The sequence below is a fragment of the Podarcis bocagei genome, assembly GCF_964188305.1.
Source record: "Podarcis bocagei genome assembly, chromosome: 12".
Taxonomy (NCBI): Eukaryota; Metazoa; Chordata; class Lepidosauria; order Squamata; family Lacertidae; genus Podarcis; species Podarcis bocagei.
The window spans coordinates 18120638-18136612 of record NC_138137.1 but is presented as its reverse complement, the minus strand read 5'-3'; the positions used below and the strand labels follow the sequence as shown (position 1 = coordinate 18136612).

Sequence of the window (15975 nt, the reverse complement as noted above, 5' to 3'; positions counted from 1 at the left end):
TCTAGAAACCTGTAACATCTAACTGAAGTGTAAGCAACTGAAGCTTGTTTAGAAGCCTGTAACATTTACTATATTCAGTATAAATAACTGTTTCCTGGAATATTTTTTTATCTCCTGACACAGTCTTTGTTTTTATCAACTTCGTGCTGTAAAACAAACCTTTCTTATTTGTTGAACTTCTACCTGAGTCTCACAAGTATCTAAGTTTACCCTCACACAAAACCAAAAAGGTAATCCGTGGTGGTTATTAAAGAGGATATATAGAAAAACCGCATGCAAAATAAAATACAGGGCAGAATGGAAATTGATGCTGTCTTACATCCTTATTAGCCAGCATCCTAAGCCTTTTCTGCTGTACACCAGCTTCCCCACTTCTTGTGTATAAATATAGATTACTACACACACACTACTGAATGCATGTATTTCCCACTTCAGCGGAATTAACTGTTGTACAGTACAGTGGAATATGGACTATTTAGTAAAGTTTCCCCCAAATGTTTGCTCTAAAGGACATTTAGACCCTCTTGGCACCTTTTTCCCAACTTTTGGCTGAAGAGGGCAGCCTTTCATATTTTTGGAACTACCGTAATCTGAAATGGTTACTGTGCATTGTGAATGTTTTTTGCACTTCACACTTTGTGCAGACTGGTGCATTTTGCTGTTACTGTTGGAAAAACAGCAACAGATTACTCGTCACAAAAATACTGCTTGATAGGAATTTTGTCCCTGAATCTAAAAAGCAATGGTCATATGAAACAAACACATTATTGCCTGCATATACACAGGGCAGGAACATGCTCTCGATTGCTACCGATCTTCCTCACTTTAATTCTTTTTTTTAAACCCTAAAATGCTCTGCAGTGTCCTTTTGGAAAGATTAGTCCAGTGCAGTGTCGCTACTGTCTATAGAGTTTTATGCTATGGGCCGCCTAGGGATTCTTCCTTGAAACTTTTCAAAGCACAAATCTGCGTCTTACGATACTTCTAGGACAAGACAAATGGCTACTCCACATTTGCAATTAGCATGATAGATTTAAGGGGCTCTTAGAAGAATTTACTGCTGAGATGCATTTCTGTCGTATTGCAGGGAGGGGTGCTTGAAGAAGTAAGAATGATAGATTTTCACTGTTATTGCTGCTGCAGTCCCTACATTGCATCACTTCTCCTGCAGTGACAGACAAATTTGAATGCCTGTCTAACCTTTCCCCATGTCATGATTTAGATTCTTTGACGGGCTTTGGAGAGAATAAGAATGAGCTATAGAAGGAGTGAACGTTACAGCAAAGGAATCCAGGACTTAGTCCACCAAGGAGCTTCCATTCCTTTCAATGGCGTCTGAATGAGAGGAAAGGTCAGCAGATTGTGCCCAAAAAATATTTGGCAGTGAAACAAAGCTTCCATTTCCAATGTATTTAATGTCTCAGTTTATACCCTGCTATTCCACAGGTTCCTTGGGTTGTTTATATAGTGTGAAAATTGCAAGAAAAGAACAGAATGTGAGAAGTCTGTTGAATATTAAGTTGCAGCTACTAAGTGCACCTTGCCTTTTTGCATCAGGGTGGGGGTGGAGGTGGGTGGTCTGGTCTGTAAATTAGAAAATTACCAGTTGCTGGAAACCACAGGGACAAGGGTGCTGTTGTGTTCAAATCTTGCTTGCAGCTTTCTCATGGGCATCTGGTCAGCAACTGTGAGAACAGGATGTTGGACTAGATGGGCCATTGACTAAAAAAGAAAAAAAGAAAAGACTGACAACCCCGGGACCGGGGGGAGGGGACGCTGGAAGAAGATTGGATTGTTTTTATTTTATTGTACTTCTTTTTTGTATTATTATTAATAGAAATGTTTTATGAATGTTGGGAAAATGTTGAAATGAAATTACTTGACTCTTGTTAAAATGTTTAAAGAACTAGGCAAAAAGGTAATGGTTATGAGAAGTTGGTAAAAAAGATTTAAGTTTTAAGCTCTAAGGTCGTTTTTATAAGATAAAATGAGAATAGAGTAAGGTAACGTAATGATAAAATATTATGAGTTATGGAAAGGATTTGCTGCGACAATTATTAATCAAGATACAAGAGATGGGGGGAGGAGGAGGTCATGGAAAGAAGGTAATGGAATTTGGAGAATTTGATAAGGATGGTTTTATTTTTATTTTTTTATTTTTTCCTCATGACTTTGTTTTTTTCCCTTTTTTGTAATTTTGTCTTTTTTGTGTGTATTTAAAAAAAATCTTTTGTTTCAATAAATATCATTAAAAAAAATAGATGGGCCATTGACCTGATGTTAAAATCATTTTGCAGGTTGTTGTTCAGATTAATTGAATGCCACGAAACAGAGTGAATTGTATTATGTATAATTTTTAGGCTGCCCAATGAAACTGGATAGTGTAGCTGTCTTGAAAAAATATCAGTTGGAATCCTAGATTAATAAAATTATAGATTTGGAATCCTAGAATCGTAAAATTGTATATTTGGAGGGTCATCTAGTCAAAACCTCCGCAATGCAGAAATCTCAACTAAAGCATCCATGTCAGATGGCCATCCAACCTCTGATTAAAAATATGTACTGAAGGAGAGTCCACAACCTCCTGAGGGAGTCCACTCCACCGTCGAACAGCTCATACTGTCAGAAAGTTCTTCCTGATGTTTAGTTGGAATCTCCTTTCTTGTAAGTTGAATCCGTTGGTTCTGGTCTTACTCTCCAGAGTAGGACTATCACTGTTTTGCCATCTTATTTTATATGAGGTTCTATTTATTTTTGTAGCTTGTAAGGCAGATGGGAAAAGTTGTGGCCATATAAGCAAGTGTACTGGCCATGCGGCTCTGAGGAACAATCAGCAAAAATATGTGGCATTGAAATTGATGGGAGTTAGTCACTTGCAATCCTATCCATGTCTACTCTGAAGTAAGTCCTGCTGAATTACGTCTGAGGAAACATGCATATTATTTCTTAACTGTGAACTTACCCTATGGATGCTTCTTTGTTTACCTGTTTAACGAGAACCCATTAGAATTGTTGTAATGTGATCATTGCAGAGGCTCATGTAGCCAGTTGTGACAGTGTGGCAGTGTAGAAGATTGTCTACTCAACCCTAAAATATCATTGACGTTTAGCAACTCAGACGTGATTCATTGGAATACTGGAAGTTGCCTTATACCAAATCAGCCCTTATATCAAATCATTTGCCAATCTAGTAGAAATGGATGAATTCGTCGATTTCCCCCCCAACCTAATGTGCAGTTCACCCCATATTCACACCGCATATACACCCCCCCAAAAAAAAATCTTCATGGAAATGTGTATGCATTTTAAAGCACAGTTCCACCAATTCTTTCACACAATTTTACCCAGTTTTTGGAAGTACCATTAACTACCTCTAGTCATGTAGTTCTGGGACTTCATATTCACTAATATATGTGTTTTTGTGAACATTTTTGGGTAGGAAAATTGCATCACAAAATTTGGAGAAGCTTGAATGTCAAAGGATACCTCAGTTTCAGTTTGTGTATTGGTTTGGGAAGTGCAAATGAGAGAGGACTAATATCTTTCCCGCCCCGACCTGGCCACAGTGATCCATGCGACAGTCATCTCCAGGCTTGACTACTGTAACTCGCTCTACGCGGGGCTGCCCTTGAAGCTGTCCCAGAAACTCCAGCGGGTACAGAATGCTGCAGCGAGGCTCCTCACAGGGTCTCTGCCATGGGAGCATATTCATCCAGTGCTTTTCAAGCTGCACTGGCTCCCGGTGGAGTACAGGGTCAGATTTAAGGTGCTGCTTTTGACCTTTAAAGCCCTTCACGGCCTAGGACCCTCGTACCTACGGGACCGCCTCGCCTGGTATGCCCCACGGAGAGCCTCAAGGTCCATAAATAACAACACCCTAGTGGTCCCAGGCCCTAAGGAAGTTAGATTGGCTTCAACCAGAGCCAGGGCCTTTTCAGCACTGGCCCCAACTTGGTGGAACGCTCTGTCTCATGAGACCAGGGCCCTGCAGGATCTGATCTCTTTCCGCAGGGCCTGTAAGACAGAGTTGTTCCGCCTGGCCTTTGGATTGGAGCCAATTTGATTCCCTCCGCCCCCTTTTTCTTTTTTCTTTTCCTTCTCCTGCAATGAGGCTCCATTTTAATATTTTAATGTTCCATTATTTTAATGTTGTATTTTATTTTTGTTTTTAAGTTGTAATCACTCATCTTGTTTTTATTATTGCTTGTAAGCCGCTCTGAGCCCGGCCTTGGCTGGGGAGGGCGGGGTATAAATAAAAAATTATTATTATTATTATTATTATTATTATTATCATCAACGTCTAGTTCAGTATTGTCTTTGTTGACTGAGAGGGACTCTCCAGACTTCTAGCCAGGGACTGAACCTGAGGCATTGTGATTGGATAAACAGATGCTCTACCACCTGGGCTTTTCCTGCCGATAGCAATATCTTTGTTTTATTTTATGAAATGAAAGACCCACAAATATGACCATAACCTCCTGTCTCATTTTCTATATTGCTTTGAATAAAAATGGTGTACTAAATAATCTTGCTTTCAAATGAAATGTAATACCTTAAAAAGGAAAGGAAAGAACAGAAGTCTGAAAAGGCTAATCAATACATCTTGACAGGAATTCAACCAGTCTGAGGATTTCCCCCCCCCCTTTTTCATCCCCCCCCCCAATTATCCCATCAGTATAAATGATTTGAACATCTCAATGGTTATTTGCTGGTAAAAAAATTTCAACAGATATATAACATATCTGTAGATATTCATTGCCAATGAGATGCTATACTCCCATAAATCCATTCATTATACTCAGACCATCAAAGCTCATCCCCGCAGCTCCATAGAGACTCTGAACTGATGAATTTTGATGGAATAAGTATAATGAATGGATTTTTTAAAAAATGACTGGCATATCCGTATCTGTTCCAGCCTTTTCTTGTTGCGCTGATTCCTGTAAAACGAAAGTTATCTTTGATATTACTGCCCACAATAGTACCTTTTCCTTTTAACCCCTCCTCAGTACTTTATATACAACAGATAAGTCTGAAATAGATGTGTACCAATGTATACATGCTAAGCTTCTTCATACATTGGTCAAATCACAGTAGTAGTTTTGGCAGCTGCGGCTGCTGAACATGCCATGATGGTGCAATGTGAACAGTGGTTTAAATTACACAGTGCTTGGCCTCATGTCTTGAGGAGCACATCCACCATGTTCTGAGATAAGGATGCTGGGTGCACTGGGTTAAAATAGCAACCCCAGAGAGGTTGAGTGTATGACTTGTTGCATCATTCACTCTCTCATTGGTTTAGGAATGTAGTGATGGGTATAATAGTCTCTAGGGCATTGCTTTCATTAGGTCTTGTTGCATGTCCTGATGATGTCCTGTTTGTTGTCAGGATCTGACTCTGAATCTGTGAGAGTCAGGGGAAGAGACTGTGAGTTGTTGTTTTTACACAGCAGAGTTAGCTAGCACACTGATAGTGTTAGTAGTTCTCTCTGTATATATGTATCTTTACTTTGAAGACCGGAATAAAGGTATATAGTAAAAGGTAATGGTAATGGACCCCTGGACGGTTAAGTCCAGTCAAAGGTGACTACGGGGTTGTGGTGCTCATCTCTGCTTTCAGGCCAAGGGAGCCGGCGTTTGTCCACAGACAGCTTTCTGGGTCGTGTGGCCAGCAGGACTAAACCACTTCTGGTGTAATAGGACACTGTGAGGGAAACCAGAGCGCGCAGAAATGCCGTTTACCTTCCCGCCACAGCGGTTTATCTACTTGCACTGGTATGCTTTCAAACTGCTAGGTTGGCAGGAGCTGGGACAGAGCAATGGGAGCTCACCTTGTCATGTGGATTCGAACCATCGACCTTCCGATCAGCAAAGCCAAGAGGCTCTGTGGTTTAGACCACAGCGCCACCCATGTTCCCTTGGTCTATAATAGATAGCAGCGATTAGCTTTGTCTTGAGTCTGGAGACAATAAACACCTTTTTACTTTGAACTGTGCGGGAGGGGAGTTTTTCCGTTAACCAGGAACTCTGGAAGAAGCCATTTGCTGGGAGCAGGAATTCTCTGAGGACTCCACTGCGGTTCTGCATACAGTGGTGCCCCGCAAGACGAATGCCTCGCAAGACGGAAAACTCGCTAGACAAAAGAGTTTTCCGTTTTGGAGGTGCTTCGCAAAACGAATTTCCTATGGGCTTGCTTCGCAAGACGAAAATGTCTTGCGAGTTCCTGCGGGTTTTTCCCCCCTTCCCCCCTTTTTCCAAGCCGCTAAGCCGCTTATCAGATAAGCCGATAAGCCGCTAATAGCGCTAATCCGCTAATCCGTCAATGGGCTTGCTTCGCAAGACAAAAAAACCGCTAGATGAAGAGAATCACAGAACGGATTATTTTCGTCTTGCGAGGCACCACTGTACTCTGATGATACATCACACTGGTTGAGGTGTGGTGAACCACCAACTGACTTCTACAAGTCACCCTCAGGTGGCAAGGGGTGTGGCTAAGCAGCATACCCTTTCAATATGTAGGAGAAGCAACTCAACCACATCCTATTTTGCTTCTTGTTAGCATGAGTTTCTTGAGGTTTAATTTTTCAGTGTTCTACTCCTTCCCTGGAGTCTCTTGGAATTAAATCCATTCTATTATGATATTGTTCTTGTTTGTTTGTTTGTTTCAAATATTATTTGGGAACCAAAAGGAAGAACGCCACACAGCCCTTAAACAAAACCACAGATTAAGAAAAAAGGAAACTCACTGATCACAGTTCTTAGTATAGAACAGATTAAAAGAAATTCACTAACTGTTGAGAAAGTTTGGGTGTTATCTCCTTACCAGGAAGTGAGCCCCGCTGAAGTCAATGGGACTTCTCAGTAGACATTGTGTCAGATTGCGCCATAAGTTAGGTAACCAAATCATAGTCAGAAAAAAATATGAACTTATTATTGTTTGCATTTACCTGGAATCTACAGTTCTTCAAAATATTCAACAAGATTGTGCTTTGATGCTACAAATGTACTCTAAATAGGAAAAAAAAATATCAAAATATGAAGTGTTACTCGAAGAATTTTTTCCAAAATGTGTTCTGTTGGGAGTAGGTTACTTGAATTCTCTATCCTTTGTTCCTGCTTTTCTGGAAGTCACATTTTTTTCTACACACCGCAGTATTTTCTTAAAACAATCTCTGAAGGAATCTACTTTTTTCCCAACCATCCAGCTCACTGCTTAAACATTCTTTTGTATTCTGATGGTTTCATTAGTAAGGAGCTGTCTGGAGCTTTTTAAATTTTTATCTTTTTAATTAAAGTAATTTGGATTAAAGGGAGGCAGTTGCCATATTAATAATTCCGTAATACAGCAGTATTTTACACTAATAGTGGCTTCAAGGCCTTTAGTGCTTATAAAAGACAGTATATAATGGAGCCTTGGTATAAAATGGAATGAAGCGTATGAGTTCCTTTTTAAATTTCAGAAAAAATAGCAACAAGAAAACAGGTTATTACAAGTGGATTAATGTGTCTGCTTCCTGAACTACATTGCTGCTTTTTGCAGTGTCAACTGGAAAACTCTATTCCCCTCACAGAACGACAATTCCCAGAGTTCCCTGGGAAGAAGGATTGATTGTTAAACCACTCTGGAAATTGTAGCTCTGTTGAGGGAACAGGAGTTCCCTAACAACTTTCAGCATCGGCAAGCCATGACTGTTTGAAGTGGTATCATATCATAGTGGTTTAAATGGATGGTGCAAATATGGCCCCAATAAAAGGGCCTCAGAGCAAGGATTTTTCTCGCCCTACTCCTTCATATGTGTTTCAGTCAATGTGTAATGAGATTTAAGAAGCATCTCTGTATCTGGGCTACACTTTGGTTTTATTCCTGAATGGCTGTGGGGCAGACAGTTTATCTGGAAATAAGGTAACCTAGTAAGCAAGTTCTACACCTGCTTCCTGGTTATGGATGGGGGAGAAACTCAATTCAGTTCACATTTAAAGGCAAACCTACCTTACTCACATGTTTCATAACAGTATGTGAACCAAAACACAGCAGTCCTTTGAAATTCTCCAGATTTTGCAGTGCAGTTCGTTAGCTAAGTGATGTTTCTACAAATGCACATATTAGGGTAAAGTTTGCATAAACATGCAAACGTTGGCATTAAATTTGGTGAATAGCTTTACAAAAATGTATGCGGTATTTGTATAAATACTGGTGAATTTTCATGAGGAGTTTTAAAATTAATTAAAAAATTGCAAACTCGTGGAAATGTGGAGAACCAAATTTAAGATTGGGGAAAAGGAGAAATGGAGGACTGAAATTGTCCGATTTATCCATCCCTATTTCATGTTGGTAGAATTTTCTTTTCCTTTAATAACATTGCTCCCACTTACTGGGTCTTACGTTCTCTCCTCCAGCATACCAGGCACCTCTCGGTGCACATTGAAAGCAGGCCATAGTGTCATCTTCCAAATATCCATGGCTTAATCTTACTCTTGGTGGATTAAAACTGTCACTTGTGTTTTGATCATCTATAAAAAGGTACCGAGCATGTAGATTCAGTGAAGTGGTCTATTCCTGCCCTACCAGTTTCCCCCCACACCAACAGACCTATCTTCAGAATGCACTTCAAGCAAGGGAATAATGCAAAACCAAAACTAGTGTCTCTGATAAATGGAAGACAATATTTTGGTTATAGGAGGATAGCACTTGACTATGCAAGAGTGCTGCTTCCATATTGTTGAGGCCCACTAGTTACCCCTCTCTTCACAAGCACTTTGATAATATTGCCTTGATCCACTGTGTGCTGTGATCCAATAACTGTAGATTTATATTGGCCCAGAACAGTGGTGAAACTAAAGAAATCTATGAAAGCTTTTTAAAAAAATTCTTTACTTTACGAAGTTGTTATTGTACTTCACCAGATTTTAACCTATTACAGCATCTGTAAGAATGGATTCCAAACATAATTGAATTTTTCCATGGCAAGTCTGCGTTTATATGCAAGTTATCCATGTGTTGCGTGTTTGTATAAGTCTTCAATCTAATCGTAGAAGGGAGCCGCGTTTTTATTTTTCCAGTTCATCAGTATCAGTCTTTTTGCTGTGGTAAGGGCACGGAGATCTATGGAAATCTATGAAAGCTTAATTATATCAAGCATCAGCACGGACATTGAGATACAGCTCCGAGGGCCTTCTGGTGGTTCCCTCACTGTGAGAAGTGAAGTGACAGAGGGGCTTCTCAGGAGAGGTTCCCACCCTGTGGAATGCGCTGCCATCAAATATCCAAGAGTTAAACAATTATATGACTTTTCATAGACATGCTGTATTGGGAAGTTTTTAATGTCTGATGTACCTTTATGTCTTTTTATATTCTGTTGGAAGCCATCCAGAGTTGCTGGGGCAACCTAGTCAGATGGGCAGGGTATAAGAAAGTATTGTTGTTGTAGTAATAAAAATTACGTTTTTCCTTTTTTTTCAAGAAGTCCACAGCCAACAAGACTTCAGGTGCTCCCTCGTATAGCAGATGGTCAAGTTCACAGCCACATCAGGTAATATTCCTTTATACTGCTTTTTAATCATCTTTTATGTCAAAGAAAAAAATCTGTTTAATGTTATTCATGGTTGAGGCCTTTTTGTGTATGCTCTTCATCTGGCCATCATGATCAATAAAATTCAAGTGGTGCTTGTGGGCCACAAAACATGAGGTACTTTGAATGGCTGGCTGAGGCTGCAAGCTGTTTGTGTGCCATCACACAAATTCCTCCATGCCATCACAAACACCCGTACTAATTTGGACTGTGAAAAGACTAGTTTGGACTAGTTTCCACTGCTGCCTCCCCGTGTGCTTCCTGAAAACCGGATCACCATGCTGGAAAAAGGCTAATTGCCTCAACTCAGCTGAAGTTAGTCATGGCTATGTAACACTGAATCAATGGAAAATGTCCATTGCAGGTTATTTGCATTCTATTCATTTCAAGCTCTGGTGTTAACCTGGAACAAAGTCAATGTGATTACTGTCTGCTATAGAAAACCAAAGCACTGTATAAAGCCATTCCACATTGCACTGTCTCTGCAGAGTCAGGGTATACGTTTTATTACAAAATGTTGGAGGGACTTTTTAAGACACCTTATAATTAGCAACCTTGTGCATTCAATACAGAATCTACTGGAATCTATAGAACACAATTTTATAAAAGGACTCTACTGTGTTTTCCAGTTGGAATTAGTTTTATATGCTGAAATTGTCAGTGGATTCCTACTGATCTGCTTAAGGCAAAGATGTAATTGAATATTGTTCTTTCATTGTACACTTGCAGCACGCTCTCGCCTGTTGATAGCAAATGCACTCAAAAATTAAAAGATGCACCTTTAACATGCCCAATTGAATCCACTTTAGAGTGCATTGTTAATTCTTGGTTGCTTTTCCTGGGAGAAAAAGATAAGCGTATATTCAAGATTATTGTTTTGGAGCTTTAAAATCCTGTTAGCAGTTGAACAGGGTTGAAAGATTAACTAGCAGGAATGTTGTTTGAAAGTAAATCTGAAGTCATTCTGCATCTATTGGAAAAGCTTTGTCCTATTATATTAAAACATGCCTGTGGTACTGCTTCTCCACCTCCAATATTATACCACATGCATTATAATCTTTCTCCTCCGTTTTGTCCTTTGTTTTATAATCTCCTTTCCCTTTTTATCTCTTTATTGTAAAACTTTATCATTAGTGTTTTGGTTCTAATAAGCCTATAGACTTGCCTGGTGGATATTAAAATGCCAGTACCACCAGTGGAGAGAGAAAAGAAAGTGTTACGGCTATGTAAAGAAATCCCAAGGCACAATTTTCTTTTTATGCTAGGGCTCAGCAAAACATTTATATTAGATCATAGATTGTATTCCATGTGGTCCTCTAAGGGTCTTTGTTGTTTACTTACACATTTAGAAAATAGTTTTCCAAGAACAAACAAGATTATGGCGCCAATTCATATTGTCTGCATTTTCTTTGCCTCACGCTGGGAACTCAATGAAGCCTCTTCCATATACATCTTAAAAAGAATCCATAGAAAATTGAATTGAACTACACAAGTGTGACCTTTGGTGCATCTAAGGAATGTTAAAGTTAAATTGACTTCCTCTGACTTTATACTAACCTTTCTTTCATGTTTTCTAAATTCATGTTGGAGTAAAAGTGGGGATTGAGGTTGACTTAGGCCTCTATGGGCCAAGAGAAACTGGCTATTTATTTTCTGTGGTTCACATGAATTGCAGTACAGTTGTCAACACATACATAATTAGTCCCACTGAGTAAACAAACAAAAAAATCTCAAGCCAACAGAGGCTAGACTGGGGGTGATTCCCCCTCCTCAATGATTTGTTTGTGTGGATCGTAATATAGCTGGAAGAGTCCAGAGTTAATTTTACCCAAGTGCTAGATCAGATGTATACCTACCCCAAACCCCATGTAAGGTGTGTTCTGTGCAGAGCTGATGGGTGTTGATGATGAGCCTGACAGAAGTCCTTAGCTTCATCACCTATTTTCCTGTGTGAATGGATTTTTCAGCAACACTGACATATGAACAATCAAATAATATATTTCTGAAGGATTCAGACTTCAGTCTTATGCAAGCTTACTCAAGAGTAAGCCCATTAAAGCACAGCTGAAACTTTTAACTAAATATACAAAGGGTTTATTTTTATCTTGCTAGTAGTAGTAATAATAATAATAATAATAATAATAATAATAATAATAATAGTAGTTTCATTTGTTCACCATCTTATTTTTTTAAAATTTCTCATGGCAGTTTACAAATAAATTGTAACCATTCAAATAAAAATGTTTCATAAAACATTGAACGCTCAGTATGTAACATAGGTAATGCTGGTCACTTTCATTTGAAGGCGATATCTGACAAATGGGTCAGTATGATTCACAAAGTGAGGATTTCTCCATCTCATGCTGAAAATGTGTACTGCCTCTGTTCCAGGCATTCAGAGGATTTGTTGAACAGAGCAACTCTACAGTTCAGGCCCGACCTAAAGTCTCTATTAGCATGCTATCAATCCACTTTCACCTGTGCTATTATCCTTTCAACTGCTACCTTGGGTTTGCTATCAGATTCCTGTGAGTAAGACTATCGGTGTGGATTGCCCCAGGCAATACCCGGCTAGCATCTTAAGAGTTGATAAAAGAGTGTTGATCGCTTGTGATGTTCCAATGATGTGTCTCTGTGGGAGCTAAGAAGGCTAGATGGTCAGAAGAGATGATTCAGCCAGATTCTCCCTCTAGCTGGGGTGGGGTGAGCAAGGTGTCTGCATAGCAAAAGACAAAACAGAGAGAGACAGCAGTTTGAAGAAGGCTGAGAAAGAGAAAGGCATGGAGAGCTGAGTTTGGTCTCTGTGAGAATCTTATTTATTTATTCTTGTGTATTTAATACATTTCTAAGCTGCCTTTTAAGAATAAAATTATCCCCGGGGTGGTTTCACAGGGTGCTGCCTCCAAGAGTAGCTGGTGTAGCTCCCTTATTGGAATGTTAAAGTTTGTCTTCAACCCACACACAATTAAATAAATTAGAGCTGAGCTGAATTGCTCAGAATAAATTTTCTGATATATCTTTGAATTTCTTTCTTTCTTTCTTTCTTTCTTTCTTTCTTTCTTTCTTTCTTTCTTTCTTTTGTTTCCTGCTTGGCAGGGGGTTGGACTCGATGGCCCTTGTGGTCTCTTCCAACTCTATGATTCTATGATTCTATGATTCTGAACTGTTTTCCTGAACTGTTTAAGAATTTCAATCCTCCCTTGAAAACATTTGGTTCAATTTAACAACCCATGTGTTTTGTGCAGAAGTGACGATCCATTCACAAGTAGGGGGTATCAGCAGGCACTCCTAGGTTTGCAGAAGTACATATCAATATTTAGGGAGGGGGGATATTGGGGGGAACCCTCTCAAATCAGCCTAGTGAGGACTAAGTTGCCTAGGGACAATTGATTGCTGACCGTTGAAGGCACACGTGTGTTGGGAGGAGAATGGGAAATGGGGGGGGCAGAGGGGGGAATGGCATGGGGTATCCTATAAATGAGCAGGTTTCTAGCCAGACAGCCATGAGCAAGAGCACTCCACCTGCAATGTTTCATTGCAGGCTATACTTCTAGAGCGTAATGTCCACATGGTTCATGGTGGGCATATGTAGCTATTGTAGAAACGGATTGCTTCCCAAACAAGCAAGCACAATAGTGGAACCATTGAACGGAATCAGCTTCTGTATATGGTATATTTTGAGCCCATTGGAATTATAGAATTGGAAGGGACCACAAGGGTCATCTAGTCCAAGCCCCTGCAATGCAGGAATCTTTTGTCCAATGTGGGGCTCGAATCCATGACCCTGAGGTTAGGAGTCTCATGCTGTACCAACTGAGCTTTGTCCCAGATTGAATGGTTCTGTGGCACCATGTGTTCCTGAAGTTAAACCTGTATGCAGTTGATGAGCCCTTGGATTGCAGAGCTCTCTCTCTCTCTCTCTCTCTCTCTCTCTCTCTGTGTGTGTGTGTGTGTGTGTGTGTGTGTGTGTGTGTGTGTTTATAGGTGGTTAGGAGCATGATTACTCACCAATTGTGTTTTTCTTCCTTCCGGGCAATTTACTCGCTAGTCATGTACATTGTCATTAATGATCCCACATTTACTTTCCTGACGTTCCACAGTAGTATGAAAACTGTTGATCAATACTACAAATATGTTATTAGTGTTCATTGATTAAAAAAACACACACACATAAACCCAGAATATAACTTTCTCTGACTTTACAGCACAATTCTATACAACGTGTTTACTCAGAAGTAAGTCCCAGTACGTCCTGTAGTGCTTAATCCTATGTAGGGTTGCTTAGTTTTGTGGCCTCCTGTTCCCAAATGTTGAATGCAGTGGATGAATAAATCATGTGACAAGTGAAGTGGGATGAGGTAACAAAGCAGATTTATCTTCAGAAAGAGGCAGCAAACAATTTTAATGCAGCTATTGGGAAATGTGAGGCTTTCATTTGAGCTCCACTTCCTAGGTGCTGCTGGTGAAAAGAAGCAGAGGACTGTGGTGAGACTGAGGCTCCTGCGAGTAATGAAGATGGTATGATAAAAGACTCAGCTAGTCCGCCATCATGTGGCTAGATCCCTGTGGTGAATCCCTAAGCCACACCTGAGTGCAATAGTGCTTCCCCATCTTGTGATTCCCAGCAGCTAGCTTTGAGAGGCATATACCACCTCCAACACTTCAGATAATTTGTAGAAGTGCATTTGTGCAACTAACTTTTCTCCAGGACTGTGCTCAGGGGAAGCCAGTTTACAGCAGATGTGTTTTTATAGCAGAAACTGGCTGTGCTGGCTGTGAACCAGTGTGATGCCACTAACCAACACTCCTTCCTTCCTTCCTTCCTTCCTTCCTTCCTTCCTTCCTTCCTTCTTTTTTATTTAAAGGAGGGGATAAAGCTACTTTTAACTCAGGTATGGGAAACTTGCGGCTTTCTATGTGTTGTTTCATACCCTTGAACATTTCTCCAATGAAAATAGGGACCTCCTATTCCATTCTGCTACTACTACTAATAATTATATTATCTATACCTCACCCATCTGACTAGGTTGTCCCAGCCACTCTGAGCAGCTTCCAACAATATTAAAAGATTAAAAAACCCTATAAAAAGGTAAAGGGACCCCTGACCATTAGGTCCAGTTGCGGACAATTCTGGAGTTGTGGCGCTCATCTCGCTTTACTGGCCGAGGGAGCCGGCGTACAGTTTCCAGGTCATGTGGCCAGCATGACAAACCAGAGTAGCACACGGAAACGCTGTTTACCTTCCCGCAGGAGCGGTACCTATTTATCTACTTGCACCTTGTGCTTTCAAACTGCTAGGTTGACAGGAGCTGGAACCGAGCAACGGGAGCTCACCCCGTCGCGGGGATTCGAACCGCCGACCTTCTGATCGGCAAGCCCTAGGCTCTGTGGTTTAACCCACAGCCCATCTGCATCTCAAAAAACAAAACAAAACAGGTGTCTTCTAAAGGTTGTATAGTTATTTATCTGCTTAGCTCTGTAGTCGCTTGACTCCAGCTCACATCTGCCCAAGCCATCATAGCCCAATGGCCAGGGATGATGGGAGGCAGTTGGAGCAGCATATGGAGGGTTGAATCTTACCTACCACTGGTTTAGAGGATAGTCTTAGTTATCTGCTGAACGGATTAAGCACATTGCACCTGAGGAAGAGGCAAAAGATTTGACTTGAGCCTAGTACATAATTTGCACAGCACTGTTGAGTCCTCCTCTCTTTATTATTGCATTGCTCATCGAACTTTGCCCCTTTTACTGATAGATCTACCACTCGAGGAGCTGAATGGTAATATATACCATGATCCAGTTTCACATAACCGTTTATGAGAACAGGTGACCACGCAAATCCCTGGAGAAGAGATCACAGCTACTGCTTCTCCCCTGGCCCTTCTGCTGCCATACTGCACCATGGTTTCGATTAGCATGTCCTCCTAACCTGGGCTTCTGCTTTGCCTGGAAAAATACAAACCATAAGCTGTAACTAAGATTTGTTCTTGATTTGCAGCTTGGTTTTTCCAGAGGAGTCAAACCATGACAAACCAGGTTCAGATGACACACTAAGCCAAACCATGGAAGTGCAGCAGCAGGAGAATGAAGGAAGAACACTGTGGCCATCGTCTCCTAGCCTGGAAACTACATGATTTGCGCATTCATGCTAAGCCATAGTTCGGGCAAGGAGACGCCTACCCTACTTGAAGCATTTTGCAATGCATTTAAATACGCCAAGGGCATTACAATACATCTCTGCATTTGAGTAAACATGAGGAAGACATTACCAGAAACAGCTTGCAACCTGAAGTCCTACAGGGACAAATCCAAAAACTAGACAGATTAGCGGTTGATACAGTCTCAGTGGAAATTAATGTGGCTCTGTTTACTGTAACATGAAAAAACCCATAGAAGGGTAAAACAG

At 40.5% G+C, this 15975-nt stretch overlaps 1 protein-coding gene across 6 annotated transcripts in view; it reads left to right on the top strand.

Moving 5' to 3' along the window:
• RBMS3 (RNA binding motif single stranded interacting protein 3) overlaps positions 1-15975 on the top strand; it is a gene marked incomplete at its 3' end in the record, with an annotated part of 773357 nt that overhangs the window by 109285 nt on the left and 648097 nt on the right. For 3 of the 6 annotated variants that reach the window (XM_081164679.1, XM_081164681.1, XM_081164682.1), the window contains exon 2: positions 9462-9530. In XM_081164679.1, the coding sequence (XP_081020805.1) occupies positions 9462-9530 (69 nt within the window). Of the gene's footprint in view, positions 1-1222; positions 1352-9461; positions 9531-15975 lie in introns of all 6 variants that reach the window. The other 3 variants (XM_081164684.1, XM_081164683.1, XM_081164680.1) reach the window with 3 other exon arrangements.